This window comes from Enhydra lutris, unplaced genomic scaffold (genome assembly GCF_002288905.1).
Source record: "Enhydra lutris kenyoni isolate GAN:26980312 unplaced genomic scaffold, ASM228890v2 scaffoldscaffold39, whole genome shotgun sequence".
In the NCBI taxonomy this organism is placed as follows: Eukaryota; Metazoa; Chordata; class Mammalia; order Carnivora; family Mustelidae; genus Enhydra; species Enhydra lutris.
In genome coordinates, this window is record NW_019154123.1 from 23,853,302 (window position 1) to 23,870,671 (window position 17,370).

Consider the following 17,370-nt stretch of genomic DNA (forward strand, 5'->3'; position numbering starts at 1 on the left):
TGCTCTTTCTGTTCTAGCAATGTTTACCTAATTTTTGCCATGGTACTCAAACACTTTCACCCACTTCAGAGCCCTTATACACTGCTATTCATTCAGGAAGAAACACTTCCTTCCTTTCATGTAGTTAGCTTTTTCTCCTTTAAATTACAATTCAAGGCATACTTTATCAAGGACACCTTCCTGACAAGGTCAAATCCCCCTTTTTGTAGAACTTCAGAGCAATATCTTGTTTATATCAAATGTCATCATTATAAAGGTTTATCTTTAGTGTGATTTAATTTCTTCTAAAGTATAAGCTCCAGGAAGACACCAATTATGTTTAGCACAGTCCCTGATACATAGTAGATGCTCAATAAATGCTTTTTAATAAAAGCATACAGGTTTATACTCTTAGGGGGAGAATGGGACTTTCTGTTTATTTAAAGCTAATCTCACTGTGTTAATAATAACAGAGAAAGCAGCTAGGAAGGATTGACTCTAGCTCTAGCCAAATAACAGAACTAAAGAAGGAAGGAGCCAAGTCTGGGTGGCAGAGAAAGTGAAACTATGAATTACATAGGGACCAGGAAAGGTCTTTTGAACTTCTAGTTACTAATGTCGTTAGTGCTAATCTTCCTACCTTAAGAGGTAAAATTGGAGTGTCTGATTTCTTGACTGGCCAAATAATGACAAAAGTTCCCATTCACCAGGAGGATAAAGAATTACAAATTTATATGCCCATAATTATATATCTTCACCATTTATGTGCATATATATTAAAGTGTGTAGCTATATGTGTGTGTGTATATATATTTATGATAAAAATTGATAGATGAAGGAGTTATTTACAAGTCTCTGTCATAATGAAATATTTAATCCATCCGTAACCAAGCAGACAAAATTTAATAAGGGTATAAAAGCCTTGAACTACATAATTAACATACCTATTCTAATAGTAAATATAGAATTCTACAATCCAAAGTGTGAAGCAGACATTCTTTTAAGGCATATATAAAACATTTTAGAAATTTCTTCCTATTGAGAAAAAAGGAAATAAAATTATTTCAAAGAATTCACATTTTATTGATCATATTATAGGATTATAATACAATGCAAATATAAACAACAAAAATTATTTTAAAATACATGCTTGCAAACTTCAAAGCACATGCCTAATAATTTACATGTTAAAAGGAAACTATAAGGAAATTATAAAATATTCACAATTAAGTAATATCAAAAATAATATATCTCAGTATTTTGAGGATGCAACCAAAATGATATTTACAGGGAAATTTATAGCCTCAAAAATGTTCTTTAAAAAAAAATTGAGTGGCACGTAGGTGGCTCAGTCATTTAAGTGGCTGCCTTTGGCTCAGGTCATGATGCCAGGGTCCTGGGATAGAGCCGTGTATCGGGCTCCTTGCTTAGTAGGGAGTCGGCTTCTCCCCTTCCCCTTTCTTCTGCCTTTCCCTCACCCTTGTTCATGTGCCCTCTCTCTCTCTCTTTCAAATAAATTAATAAAATCTTAAAAAAAAAAGAACACAGTTATAAAATTGCTAAAGAAGACATTAGAAAATTGAATAACCTATGCACTTCAAACAAGATAGCTAAGTCATGACCAAATAAGGGTTATCACAGAAATGTAAGAAATGTTCAATATCTGAATTGTTAGCAATATTATAATTCACCACATTAAGAGATTATAGGAATGAAGTCATATGATCATTTTAGCAAATTTGATTTTAACAAAACTTAGTATTTATTAATTTTTAAACTTTTACCAAAGGCCTAATATAAAAAAATTTCTTTAACTTTATAAAAGTTAATTACAAAAAACAAAACTATTGCTGACATGGTAATTTAGACTCTACATGCATTCTCAAGTTAGGAAGAAGACAACGAAGACTGATATCATGATTTCTATTCACTAATACATTCTATTCTATTCATTCATACATTGTACTGAATGTTCTAACAAAAGCAATAAAACAAGAGATGAGCTATAAGAACTGAAAACAAGAAAGAAAATATAATTGTCTACAAAAAAAATTCAGGAGAATCAACAAACTATAGGAATAATAAAATAATTGTAGATGCAAGAATTACATGCAAAAACCAGCAGTGATTTGTTATACTAGTAGTAACCATTTGGGATTTCTCTTAAAAAGTGAATTTATTTTTTTGATATATTTTATCCAAATTAAATATTCCTAAAAAGGGAAATAAATCCTCTTACTGTTACAACAATGATCTCATTTTTTAACCTTATCAGACCCAATACCATCTTTTATAAAAGATATTTTAAAGTCCCCTTTAACTATCTTGAAGTGAATTTCACAACTTAGTATCACCTAGGTACATACATCTTTGAAAATAACTTAATATAATATTAAGACAAAATTAAAATAACTTATAGTAAAGTAATACGCATTCCACTTTGTAAATATTCAAGCATGGTTATACTAGAACACAATAAAGCAGCCATATGTTTACGTACTTTAAATAATATATTTATTTGTTTATTAAAAATTGTTTTATTAGAGTGTATTTGACACAAAAATGTTACATTTCAACATAGTGATTCCACAAGTTTATGCAATATGCTGTGCTCACCTCAAGTTCAGCTACTGTCTGTCACTATGCAATTATAATATCATTGGCTATATTCCTTATGCTGTGCCTAATTTATTCATGTGACTTGTTCATTCCTCAACGGCAAGCCTATATTTCCTACTCACCTGCCCCTATTTTGCCTGTCCTTGTTTCTCCTCCTCTCTGACAACCATCAGTTCTCTGGATTTATAGGTTTGATTCTGCTTTTTGTTCATTTTTTTTACATTCCACATATAAGTGAAATTATATGGCTATTGTCTTTCTCAGTCTTCTTCCACTTAGCATAATACCTTCTAGGTTCATCCGTGTCATCACAAATGGAATGATCTCATCCTTTTTTATGACTGCATAATATTTCATTGTAGATACATAACACATATTCTTTATCCTTCTGAGTCTCAGGTTGCTTCCATATCTGGGCTATTGTAAATAATGCTATGATAAACATAGGGGTATGTATATCTCTTTGAAATAGGGTTTACATTTTCTTTGAGTGAATACCCAGGGATGGAATTATTAGATTATATAATATTTCTATTTTTAATTTTTTTGAGGAACCTACATACTGTTTCCCACTCGATGCTCCAATTTACATTCCTACCAGCAGTGTATAAGGGTTACTTTTTCTCCTCATCCCCACCAACACTTGTTATTTATTGTCTTTCTGATTTTAGCCATTCTGACAGGTGTAAGGTGATATCTCATTTTGGTTTTGATTTGCATTTCCCTGATGATGAGTGATTTTGAGCATCTTTTCATGTGTCTGTTGACCATCTGTATCACTTATTTGGAAAAATGTCTGTTTGGATCTTCTACCCATTTATTTTTTTTTCTTTCAAGATTTTATTTAAATTCAAGTCAGTTCACATATAGTGTAGTATTAGCTTCAAGGGTATAATTTAGTGATTCATCAGTTGCATATGACACCCAGTGCTCATTACATCAAGTGACCTACTTAATGCCCATCACCCACTTACCCCATTCCCCAACCCACTTTCCCTACAGCAAACTTCAGTTTGTTGTCTATATATAAAGGTCTCTTATGGTTTGCCTCCCTCTCTGTCTTTATCTTACTTTATTTTTCCTTCTCTTCTCCTATGTTCATCTGTTTTGTTTCTTAAGTTCCACATATGAATGAAACCATATGGTATTTGTCTTTTTCTGACTGACTTATTTTGCTTAACATAATATTCTCTAGCTCCATCCAACTCATTGCAAATGGCAAGATTTCATTCTTTTTGGTGGGTGAGTAATATTCTATTGTGTATGTATACCACATCATCTTCATCCACTCATCATATGCAATATGCTGTGCATGGACATTGGGGCTCTTTCCATATTTTGGCTATGTGGATATTTATGCTGTACACATTGGGGTTCATGTGCCCCTTCAAATCAATATTTTTGTATCCTTTGGATAAATACCTACTAGTGCAATTGCTGGGTTGTATTTTTAACTTTTTGAGGAACCTCCATACTGTTTTCCAGAGTGGCTGCATCAGTTTGTATTCCCACCAACAATGTAAGAGGGTTCTCTTTTCTCCACATCTGTTGTTTCTTGTGTTGTTAACTTTAGCCATTCTGACAGGTGTGAGGTTGTATCTCATTGTGTTTTTAATCTGTATTTCCCTGATAAGTGTTGAGCGTTTTTTCATCAGTCTTTTAGCCATTTGTATATCTTCTTTGGAGAAATATCTGTTCATGTCTTCTGCCCATTTCTTAACTGATTTTTTTTTTAATTTTTGGGATATTGAGTTTTATAAGTTCTTTATATCCAATATGTCATTTGCAAATATCTTCTCCCATTCCATACACTGTCTTTTAGTTTTGTTGATTGTTCCCTTTGCTGTGCAGAAGTTTTTTTTATCTTGATGAAGTCCCAGTAGTTCATTTTTTATTTTGTTTCCCTTGCCTCCAGACATGTGTCTAGTAAGAAGTTGTTGCAGCTGGGATGAAAGAGGTTGCTGCCTGTGTTCTTCTCTAGGATTTTGATGGATTCCTGTCTCACATTTAGGTCTTTAATCCCTTTAGAATTTATTTTTGTGTATGGTTTAAGAAAGTGGTCCAGTTTCATTCTTCTGTGTGTGGCTGTCCAATTTTCCCAACACTATTTAAAGAGTATGTCTTTTTTACCATTGCATATTCTTTCCTGCTTTGTCAAATTTCATTGACCATATAGTTGTGGGTCCATTTTTGTGTTCTCTGCTCTGTTCCATTGATCTATGTGTCTGTTTTTGTGCCAGTGCCATACTGTTTTGATGATTACAGCTTTGTAATACAGTTTCAAGTCAGAAATGCGATGTCTCCCACTTTGCTCTTCTTTTTCTTCCTTTTTTTTTTTAATTTAAATTTTGTTAGTTAACATATGGTGTAATATTGATCTCAGGAGTAGAATCAGTGATTCATCACTTACATGCAACACTCCATGCTCATCACATCAAGTGCCCTCTTTAATACCTGTCACTCATCTAGCCCATCCCCCACCCACCTCCCTTCATCAACCCTGTTTGTTCTCTGTCATTAAGAGTCACTTGTGGCTTGTTTAAAGACAGATACTGTATGATTTCAGTCATATGTGGAATTTAAGAAAGAAAACAGATAAACATACAGGAAGGGGGAAAAGAAAAAAAGGAGAGAGGGAAACAAGCTATTATTTTTCAACATTACTTTAGCTATTTGGGGTCTTTTTCGGTTCCGTACAAATTTTAGAATTGTCTGTTCTAGTTCTGTGAAGAAAAATGCTCATATTATTTTGATAGGGATTGTATTGAATGTGTAGATTGCTTTGGGAAGTAGAGATATTTTAACAATATTTGTTCTTCCAATCCATGCGTGTGGAATGTTTTTACACTTCTTTGTGTCTTCCTCAGTTTCTTTTGTAGGTGTTCTGTAGTTTTCAGAGTACAGATTTTTTACCTCTTAGGTTAGGTTTATTCCTAGGTATCTTACGGTTTTTGGTGCAATTGTAAATGGGATTGAGTCCTTGATTTCTTTTTTTTTTTAAAGATTTTATTTATTTGACAGAGAGAGATCACAAGTAGACGGAGAGGCAGGCAGAGAGAGAGAGAGGGAAGCAGGCTTCTCGCTGAGCAGAGAGCCCGATGTGGGACTCGATCCCAGGACCCCGAGATCATGACCTGAGCCGAAGGCAGCGGCTCAACCCACTGAGCCACCCAGGCACCCCGAGTCCTTGATTTCTATTTCTGCTTATTCATTATTGGTGTATAGAAATGCAACAGGCTTCTGTGTGTTGTACACCCTGTGACTTTGCTGAATTCCTGTATCAGTTCTAGCAATTTTTTGGTGGAGTCTTTTGGGTTTTCTACATAGAGTATCATGTAGTCTATGAAGAATGAAAGTTTGAATTATTCCTTGCTGATTCAGATGCCTTTTATTTCTTTTTGTTTTCTGACTGCTGAGGGTAGGACTTCTAGGTCTATGTTGAACAACAGTGTTGAGAGTGGCCATCACTGTCTTTTTCCTGACCTTAAGGGAAAAGCTCTTAGTTTTTCTTCATTGAGCACAATAATAGCTGTGGCTCTTTCATATATGGCCTTTATGATGTTGAGGTATGTTCCTTCTATCCTTATTTTCTTCAGGGTTTTTTTTTTTTTTTTAAAGATTGTATTTATTTACTTGCCAGAAAGAGAGAGAGAGAGATAGCACAAGCAGGCGGAGAGGCAGGCAGAAGGAGAAGCAGACTCCTTGCTGAACAAGAGGCCTGATGTGGGACTAAATCCCAGGACCCTGGGATCATGACCTGAGCTGAAGGCAAATGCTTAACCGACTAAGCCACCCAGGCTTCCCTTCTTCAGGGTTTTTATCAAGAGAGGATGATGTATTATGTCAAATGCTGTTTCTGTATCTATTTGAGAGGATCATATGGTTCTTATGCTTTCTTTTATTAATGTGGTGTATCATGATGATTCATTTACAGATATTGAACCACCCCTGCAGCCCAGGAATAAATCCCACTTGGTCATGGTGAATAGTTCTTTTAATGTGCTATTGGATTTGATTAGCTAGTAACTTGAGAATTTTTACATCCATGTTTATCAGAGATATTGGTCTGTAATTTTCCTTTGTAGTAGGGTCTTTGTTTGGTTTTGGAATCAAGATAATGTTGGCCTCATAGAACGAGTTTGGAAGTTTTCTTTCCATTTCTATTTTTTGGAACAGTTTAAGAAGAATAAGTATTGATTCTTCAAATGTTTGGCAGAATTCCCCTGGGAAGCTGTCTGGCCCTGGACTCTTATTTGTTGGGATATTTTGATTACTGATTCAATTTCTTAGCTGGTTATGGGTCTGTTCAAATTTTCTATTTCTTCCTGCTTCAGTTTTGGTAGTTTATATGTTTCTAGGAATTTATCCATTTTTTCCAGATTGCCTAATTTGTTGGCATATAATTGCTCATAATATTTTTATAGTTGTTTGTATTTCTTCAGTGTTGGTTGTGATCTCTTTGCCTTCATTAGTGATTTTATTTATTTGGGTCCTTTCTCTTTTTGATAAGTCTGGCTAGGGGGATATCAATTTTGTTAATTCTTTCAAAGAACCAGCTCCTAGTCTCATTGACCTGTTCTGTATTTTTTGTTTCTATATCATTTATTTCTGCTCTGATCTTCCTTATTTCCCTTCTCCTGCTGGATTAAGCTTTATTTGCTGTTCTTTTTCTAACTCCTTTAGGTGTAAGATTAGGTTCTTGAGGAAGGCCTGTATTGTTATGTACTTCCCTTTTATGACTGCCTTTGCTTCATCCCAAAGATTTTATACTCTTGTCTTTTCATTTTCATTTGCTTCCATGTATTTTTTTCAATTCTTCTTTAATTTCCTGGTTAACCCATTCATTTTTTAGTAGGGTGTTCTTTAACCTCCACGTATTTGTGTTCTTTCCAAATTTTTTCTTGTGGTTGACTTCAAATTTCGTGGCATTATGGTCTGAAAATTTGAATGGTATGATCTTAATCTTTTTGTACTACTTGAGGCCTGATTTGTGACCCACTATGTGATCCATTCTGGAGAATATTCCATGTATACTTGAAAAGAATGTATATTCTGCTGCTTTAGAATGAGAAGCTCTGAATATAACTTAAGTCCATCTTAAGTCATTCAAAGCCCAGCTTACATGATCTGTCCATTGCTGTGAATGGGAAGTTAAAGTCCTGTACCATTATTGTGTTATTATCAATGCGTTTCTTTAAGTTTGTTTTAATTGGTTTATATTTTTGGCTGCTTCCAAGTTAGGGGCATAAATATTTACAATTATTAGAGCTTCTTGTTGGATGGACCCCCTTTATTATGATATAGTGTCCTTTTTCATCTCTTACTACAGTCCTTGGTTTAAAATCCAGTTTGTCTGAAATAAGTATGGCTATTCCTGCTTTCTTTTGATGTCCTTTAGCATGATAAATGGTTCTCCATCCCCTCACTTTCAGTCTAGAGGTGTCTTTGGGTCTAAAATGAATCTCTTGTAAGCAGCATTATCAATGGGACTTTTTATTTTTTAATCAATTCTGCTTCCCTGTATCTTTTGATTGGAGCATTTAGTCCATTTACATTCAGAATAACTATTGAAAGATGAATTTAGTTCCATTGTATTACCTGTAAAGTTGCTATTCCCATAGGTTGTCTCTGTTTCTTTCTAGTGTTCGTTGCTTTCTGTATCACTTTCCTGTTCAAAGAGTCCCCTTTAATTTCTTGCAGAGCTGGTTTAGTTTTTACAAACTCCTTTATTTTTTGCTTGTTTTAGAAACTCTTTATCTCTCCTTCTATTCTGAATGACAGTCTTGCTAGACAAAGTATTTCCAGCTGCATATTTTTCCCATTTAGTAAGTTGAATATATCATGCCTGTCCTTTGTAGCTTGCCGGGTGTCTGTGGACAAGTCTGCTTCTAACCTTATGTGTCTACCCTTATAGGCTAAGGACTTTCTCTCCTGAGCTGTTTTCAGAATTCTCTCTTTATCTTTGTATTTTGCAAGTTTCACTATAATATGTCTTGGTGTTGACCTGTTTTTGTTGATTTTTGAGGGAAGTTCTCTGTGCCACTTGGACTAGAATGCCTGTTTCCTTCCCCTAGATTAGTTAAGTTCTCAGCTATAATTTGTTCAAATAAACCTTCTGCCCCCTTTTCCCACTCTTCTTTTTCTGGGACTCCTATGATACAGATATTTTTTCAATTTATGGAATCACTGAGTTCCCTAAGTCTTCCTTCATAATCTAGTAGTTTTATTTTCCTCTTTTTTCCAGCATTATTTTCTTTAATCTTATCTTCTGTATCACCTATTCATTCCTGTTTCTTCCATCTTCACTGTGATTATATTTAGCCTGTTTTGTATCTCAGTTATAGCATTTTTAATTTCAGCCCAACTAGCCTTAGGTCCTTTTATCTGTGCAGCAAGAGTCTCTTTGGTGTCTTCTATGCTTTTTTCAAGTCCATCTGGTAATCTTATAACTGTTGATTTAAATTCTTGTTTAGACATATTGCTTATATATGCTTTGAGCAAGTCCCTGGTTGTGGTATCTTCCTGACCTTTCTTTTGGGGAAAATTTCTCTGTCTTGTTATTTTGGCTCAGTTTCTGTCTTTTGTGAGTTATGAAAGCTTATTATGTTTCCTGTACCTGAGAGTAATGCTATATTAAAAAAGAGTCATACACTCTCCAAGGGCTGGCACTTCAGGAAGTGTTTCTAGGGTATGCTGTGTACACTCTGCTGTTGCATTTTGGCTGCTCTTTCCCACAGATCAGTCCTCTGCAGGGTTCCTCCTTGCTTGCAGGAGGTAGTGTTTGGACTTTAACCGGGTGTGCTTTGTTTGTTAAAATAAGCCTGGAAAAAAAAAGAAAGAGGAAAAAAATTTAAAAAGAAATCCTGATTCAAAAACAAAGAGAGAGAGAGAGAGAGAAAAGGAAAAGCAGCAATGACAACAAAAAACCCCAAAGAGACAAACAGAAGACTATAAGCCTGATTCCAAAGAAAAAGAAAGGGGCAAGAAAAAGAACAAGAAACATAAAAAAGGGAGCCTAATCCAGAAAAAGAGAAAAGAAAATAAAAAGACAAACTAACAGACAAAAACTATAAGCCTGATTCCAAAGGCGGAGGTGGGGGGAGGGAGGGAGAAGGAAGAAAAAAAAATTACAGCCTGGTTCTATTCCCATCAGAACTAAAGATGATGCTTTGAAGCCCTGTATAATCAGTAGACTTATGCATGCAGAGTGCTGCCTATGCTGGTCTTCTGGGGGAGAGGCCCACTCTGCCAGCTCAGAGTCAGTCCTGCCCCAGTAAATACGCACTTGCCACGTAGAGGGAAGCAGGATTTGGTGTAAGTAGCTCCTGCCTCTACTGGCTCTGCCTATTTTTTAATGTAATGGTTTGGTTTTTGGTAATGAGTCATAAAAATTCTTTATATATTTTAGATATTTACTCCTTATTGAATATATCATTTGCAAGTATCTTCCCCCATTCAGTAGGTTGTCTTTTTGTTTTGTTGATGGGTCCTTTTCTGGGCAAAAACTTTTTATTTTGATGTAGTCCCAATAGTTTAGTTTTGCTTTTGTTTCTCTTGCTTTAGGAGATGTATCTAGAAAAATGTCGCAATAGCTGATGTCAGTGAAATTACTGCCTATGCTCTTTCCTAGGATTTGTATGGTTTTAAGTCTCACATTTAGGTCTTAATCCATTTTGAGTTTATTTTTGTGTATGATGTTAGACAGTGGTCCAGTTTCATTCTCTTGCATATATTTTCCCAATTTTCTCAGCACCATTTATTATACATTCTTGCCTCTTTTGTTATAGATTAATTGACCATATAAATGTGATTTTGTTTCTGGGCCATCTGTTCTGTCCAGTTGATCTATATGTCTATTTTTGTGCCAGTACCATACCATTTTGATTACTACAGCTTTGTAATATAGCTTGAAATCTTTAATGAATCAATTTAGAATTAAGAAAAGCAAGACAACATACCATTCATAATGTCAACAATTTTTCTATTTAATTTGTTGAAATAGGGATTAGAAAAGCATTGATATCACTAATATGTTTTCCAAAACAATTAAATAAAGAAAATCTTTGTAAAGTTCTGGAAAAAACAAAGTATTCTTTCAGTTTACATGATAGTTCCATCCTTATAAATTTCAGTGAATTTTAAATCTGTGTAAAAGAATTCTTTAGTTTATAAAACTGAAATTAGGTTCCACCTTACGATTACAAACAAGTCTTCCACGTACATGAATATAATACTGGACTTTCAAAAGTTTTGCAGAATGTAATAGACTTCGTTATTGTGCAAGACTGGTCCATTCATTGTAAGACATTTGCCATTCCTAAATTCCTTCCCACGAAATGCCACTAGCAATCTGCAAATCATCTGGACAAGCAACACTTCATATAAATTTCTGTAACATCTCTAACGGAACAGTATTTTTCTCATTGAAAACCATTGGCTTAGGAGTCTGTGTGCATTTGCTATGGGTAAACTCTTTTTTCCAAGTCACAATTACCATTTCGATTGGAAATGTGTTTCCTTTACCAGCATGTCTTGTTCACAGGCTAATCTGATGCCTTCAAAATCAACCAAACATTTCAACAGCATGGTAATATATGCATATGACCTGTACAACATGAAGTCTATTTACAGAAGTGGAACTTGGAACATTTGGGTTTGACCTAAGAAACTTATTATGACATTGTATCAAGTTGAACATTCTTATGCCATAGAATAGTTGTGTAATAAATGGAAACTTAATCCTTGAAAAGTATAAAATGGTCTTGGGAACCAGATACACAAAAGAAGCTTTAGCAAATTTCTTTATTGAATAATGTAATAGTTCTGGAGTTCATGCAGTGGACTGAGCTCTCTTACAACAGCTTATTTATGGCCTAGAAACTACTCCTCTTAAATTGGGTATGAGCTTCAAATTATGCCAGCTTTTTGTTGATTTTGGAGTAGTTTAAAAATATGAGAATGTTTTTACCATTTAATTTACTACTCAAATGGTATTATCCAGTCCCATGTGTTCAAAGAAACCCCTGCAGTTAGTGACTCCCAAATCTTTATTTCCAGGATTAACCTCTACCTAGAGCTCCAGACTTGTATAGCCAATGGCCTACAACATATTTACTCGAATATTTACAGTGTATCTCAAATGTGTCATGTTGAAAATTGAACTTGTGATTTTTCTCACAACTCTTGTTCCCCTGGCATTTCTTATCTCAGTAAATGACACCACCATCTAGTTGTTTAGATCAGAAACACTTGGGGTCTTTCTTTTCTTTTTCTCTCATGCCTATATTCAGTACTTTTGATAGTCCTGTAAGTTCTGTTTTTATACTATAAACCTAACTGCTTAGCACCACCTCCACCTGAGCCACCTGAGTCAAAGCCTATATTATTTATGTGAGAAGCTGCAATACAATTATAGTTTATTATAGTATCTATATACCATTATAGCGTGCTCACTGTTTTTTTTTTTAAATATTTTATTTATTTGACAGCGAGAGACAGCAAGAGAAGGAACACAAGCAGGGGGAGTAGGAGAGGGAGAACAGGCTTCCCATAGAGCACGGACCCCGATGTGGGGCTGGATCCCAGGACCCAGGGATCATGAACTGAGCCCAAGACAGACGCTTAATGACTGAGCCACCCAGGCGCCCCATATTCACTGTTAAACATTTCAAGTCAGTTGCTTACTTAAAATTTTCTGATGAATTCCCATTACATTTCAAACAAAATCCAAAGTTTTTATCATAACCTATAAACCAGTCTTCTGGATATCTGGATATCTTTCTGACCTCATTTCCTATCATCTCTTCCTCATTCATTCCACTCTGGCTGCAGGGCCTTCTTGCTGTCAGAGAACACAGCAAGCATGCTTCTGCCTTAGGGCATTTTTATGTGCTGTTCCCTGAGCCTGGAAAGTATCTGCCCTCCTTCCACATTAATAGGACTTTCTCTCTACGGTTGGATCTCTATTCAAATGCCACCCTTCAAGGAGGCCCAATCAACTATCCTGTCTAAAATAGCACTTCTCACCACTCTTCTCATACCTGTCTTCATTTTTCATAGTATTTATCCCTACTTGGCATCATATTATATATTTCTTTGTTTACTCTCTGTCTCCCCACTGGAATGTAAGTTCCATTGCTATAAGCACATCATTGAATTATAAACAGAACCAATGATGAGTTACTCATATACTATTTAATATTTTGACTGAATTTTAAGTACAAAATTGCATAACATTTTTACACTCTTCAAAATGATTTAGGCTGATCTTCTAAACCACATTTTTTTCTCATTATCTGATGTAATTAAATCAGTGGGAGTAACAAAGGAAGGTGGTGTTGGTGTGTGAAAGAAGACTAAAAAAGATGCCAGGTGATAAAACTATGCTGAAGATTGATGGTGTATGTTTTCTTTACAAGCAGTATTAATTTTTGGAATTACTAATGATATGACTAAATTATAGGATAAGCAATCTAGTTATTAGTGACAAAATGGTGGCTAAATGGTTCACCCATGGTGTTATATTTTGCATGATATTTATGTTATCCAGAAGTAAATACAATGAATATGAAAATATAAAATACTTAATTACTACAGTTTTAATTTTTTTTTTATTTTAGGAAATGATTTACAGCTGAGTGAATCAGGAAGTGACAGTGATGATTGAAGAAACATTCAGCTATAAATATAAAATTTGTAAGATGTGATATTTATTTTATATTAAGAATAAAGATTCCTAATACTGAAGAAAATGTATCTTAACATTTGATGATAAAAGAAATTAAATTTGGTTGATGTTATATTTTTTACCTTTTTTAAGTATTAGCATTTTCATGTGTTTTCTGTTTATTAGGCTGTACAGATGAGAAAACAGACATTAGGTAACTTGCCCACAGGTTGTTAGTTAACAAGTGGCAGATCAAGTGTTCTAGAGTACAAGTTTAATACTCTGTTTTAAAATACTGATGTCTCACAATTGTGAAATGTCAAAACAATTGATTTATAATAAATGCCCATGGTTTTAATTATATCTCTGAGCCTTTTATATCTGATAGTCCTTAAAGTTTGGTTGAGAATACTTTAATTCTTGACAAAATTAAGCTATAATTTAGGGTAAAAGTAAAGCTAGATAATCGTTTTAATGAAAAAACTGTTCTTGTATATCTTATAATATTTTTTGTCATTTTAATATTTTGCTTTTGAGAAAAAATAAGCAATTAATTGTGTTAAGTAGATAATTAATATTTATATCTATAGTATTTTTGAATATGGAGAAAATGATAAATATTAGATTATAGTTGAGAGCCACTGACCAGCAGCAAGTTCTTTTTTCCTTTTTTACGTTCTCTTTTTCTTTTTAATAAACTGCATTTTCTAAAGCAGTTTTTGGTTCATAGCAAAATTGAGCAGAAAGTACAGAAAATTCTCATATACTCCCTGTTCCCCTCCTCTTACAACCTCACCCGCTATAAACATCTGCACCAGAGTGGTACATTTTTACAATTGATGAATCTTATGTTGACACGTCATCACCTAAGTCCATATTTGCATTAGAGTTCGCTCTTTGTATTATACAATTTGTGGGTTTTGACATATATATAATGATATGTATCCACCTCTGTAATATCATACAGAATAGTTTCACAGCCCTGAAAATCCTTTGTTTTGCTTATTCATTTATTCCTCCTTCCCCACCCCCAACCACTGGCAGCCACTGATCTTTTACTGTCTCCTTGGTTTTGTCTTTTATAGCATGTCATATAGTTAGAATCATACTGTACGCTGCCTTTTCAGGCTGAATTCTTTAACTTAAATATGCATTTAAGCTTCCTCCATGTCTTTACATGGCTTCATAGCTCATTCCATTTTGTCACTGAATAGCATTACATTGTCTGGATGTACCAAAGTTTACTTATTCTCTAACCTGCTGAAAGAATTTTGGCTGTTTCCAAGTTTCGACAGTTGAAGTTCAATAAAAAATTTTGTCATAATTGCCTTTACCATAGGAATTTCTGTGTTTTTTTTAAAATTCTTTAAATTTTGGTTTTAATCTCTCTTACTTTCTTCTCTCTCCCTTCCTCTCTTTGGCCTACCTTAGCTAATCTATTTTTAACTTCATTTTTATATCTATTTTATTCATCAACCATTATCTGAGAACCATAGCTATGTCATTTATTACTTAACTAAAACAAGCTCAAATATTTAATGTAGCTAATAAAACATGCTTATCATTTTGACATAGTAATACAAATTATAATGGTTTTTACTGAAACTTATTATGCTAAGATTTCTTTGATTAGTGATTACTGTACCAGGAATGAGTACATGGTGGTCTGAGTTGATAATGCCAACTACATAACATTATATTCTCAAACTATACCTTTTGCAGTCAGAACACCTCCTCCTTTCTCCCCCTTAATATTTCCCCCATAAATGAAACATGTTCTTAAAGACATGTTTTTTATGGTCTGAATACCCAGAGTATCATTCTCTATACCCTTTAAGGATAGATATAAGTGGTTTAGAGAGGAATGAAATAATATTTTCCATGCCTCTGTACCTCCTCGTTTGCTGTTTTTTCAGACACTGAAATGCAGGGAGCTATGGATGAAACAGATTACCAGATAGGAGGTTCTCTGCCAGAATCATCTGATGATCCTGACATGATGCCAAGCAGTTATCTTTTTCCCCAACTTTATTGAAATGTAATTGACATATGACACTGTATAAGTTTAAGGTGTACAGTGTGATGATTTGATCCATATATTTATTATGAAATGATTACTATAATAAGGTTAGTTGGCATAAGCACAATATCATTTTATTTTGCCTGTTCTGAATGGTTTGATGAAAATGAAGATGATATATGCTTGCAAGTAGGAAAAGTAAGTTGGCTACAAAGGAACAAAAATCAATGGGTTTGAATCATTGCATGACACTGCACTAAAGCACTAAAGCTAGGAAAGCTGCATTTGCACAAGGATATGAGTGCGACCTATAGTGTATACGTTAACAGTCATCCATAGTTTGGTAAGAAGACATTCTTAGACATGTCAGAATTCAGGAATTATATCTTTCACATGCCATTCCTGTAATAATTACTTCAGTAATTTCCAGTTTAGTAAGAGATGAGTCAAAATTAAGAACTCAAGAATGGAAAAAATATCATAAAAAGTGTGTTCTAGAAATGTTGATAGCTCTCCTACCCTACCTTCATGAAGGAGTCTCACTCAATTTGTAAGAGTAGGTGACATTCATGCCCTGCAACATTTTACATGGAAGTGACCTCTCAGATGCTGGCCAGTGGAGAAGAGGCAAGAGCTTAGCCCTAGCAGCCTGGGGTTGCAATCCTTACTGGGGAGATGACATTCTAACTAAGGCTGTGCATATGCACAGCAGGGATCAGAGATGCCCCAAGTTATTCATACATTCCTAACTAACCCTGAGGCTATGTGCTTGTGCGCAGGACACTGAAAAAGGGCCTGATAAAAAGTAAAATCTGGGAAGACTTGGAAATAGCCTGAACTTTGAACTCACTCCCCTACACACACAGTTCCATCAGCAAAAGACAAAGCCTTTGTGGTTCAAGGTGTTTAACCAGGACCTTTGCCCAGTCTTTGACTGCTCCAAGTAATACATACTGCTTCACTTCCACTTTTAAATCTCATTCAAGTTTTTCTGGCCTAGACCCAACCAGAGAAGATGATTCTTAGAAACACTTCCTAGCTTAAACCAAGTTGACAATAAAAAACCCTAAAACTGGAAACAACCCAAATGTCCATCAGCAAAAGAATGGGGAAATAAATTGTGTCATATTAGAATAGTGAATGCTACTGAACAACAGGAAAAAGAAATCTTGTTACAGACAACAAAATGGTTGAGTCTTACAGACATGGTGTTGAGCAAAAAAAAATCAAACACAAGGAATATAAACAGTATTATTCCATTTATATGAAATTCAAAACAAACAAATCTGTGGTGATAGAAGTCAGAAAAGTGATTACCTTGGAGGAGGACAGTTTGGGAGACAGAGGGAAGCAGCAAGTATTATTCTCTGAAGAATTTCAGCACAGAGGTACTAGAAATACATTTTTTTTTTTTTAAATCTTATCTGGGTGATGGTTGTATGTTACACAAATACAAAAAAAATGGAGTTTTACACTTAAGATTTGTGCATATTAAGTTATATTTAATTTTAAAAGTCCAAATACAAGGTCAATAGAAAACAATATTTGCAATGCAGACAATGACAGCATTAATATCAATAATACAGATTTTGTAAACTGACAAGAAGGGAAGAACCAACTCACTAAGAAAATGAGCAAAGGAAATGAATAAGCAGTTCTAAAAATTATAAAGACATATTTTGTCTTAGCAATCTCACTTCTAGGTATTTATCCATCAGATATATTTGACTTATATACAAAGTTATTATGATAGTGTCATTTATAATAGGAAACTAAACAACCTGGACATGCATCTTTTTGGTACTGATTTTTTGGAGTTATTTATGTAGTCTGGACACAAACCTTTTGACAGATATATGAATATTTTGTCCCACTCTGTAAGTTGTCTTTTCACTCTTAACATGTATTTTGGTGAACAAAAGTTCTTAATTTTGTAATATTATAAATTTATAATAATTTTATAATCAAAATCCAATATCCAATGTAGTCCAAAATATCAATTGTTTTTCTTTTATGGTAATCATATTTTATGTCTTATTTGAAAAATCTTAGAATATGTATGTACAGGGAACATAAAGATGTTTTT

At 34.2% G+C, this 17,370-nt stretch overlaps 1 protein-coding gene across 2 annotated transcripts in view; it reads left to right on the forward strand.

The window, feature by feature from the left end:
• The window catches only part of LOC111155000 (ELL associated factor 2), a 45,270-nt gene that overhangs the window by 25,657 nt on the left and 2,243 nt on the right, over positions 1 to 17,370 (forward strand). The window contains exon 6 of one of the 2 annotated variants that reach the window (XM_022514990.1): positions 13,218 to 14,579. In XM_022514990.1, the coding sequence (XP_022370698.1) occupies positions 13,218 to 13,264 (47 nt within the window). In that variant the 3' untranslated portion in view covers positions 13,265 to 14,579. Of the gene's footprint in view, positions 1 to 13,217; positions 14,580 to 17,370 lie in introns of those variants that run through there. The other variant, XM_022514991.1, reaches the window with a different exon arrangement.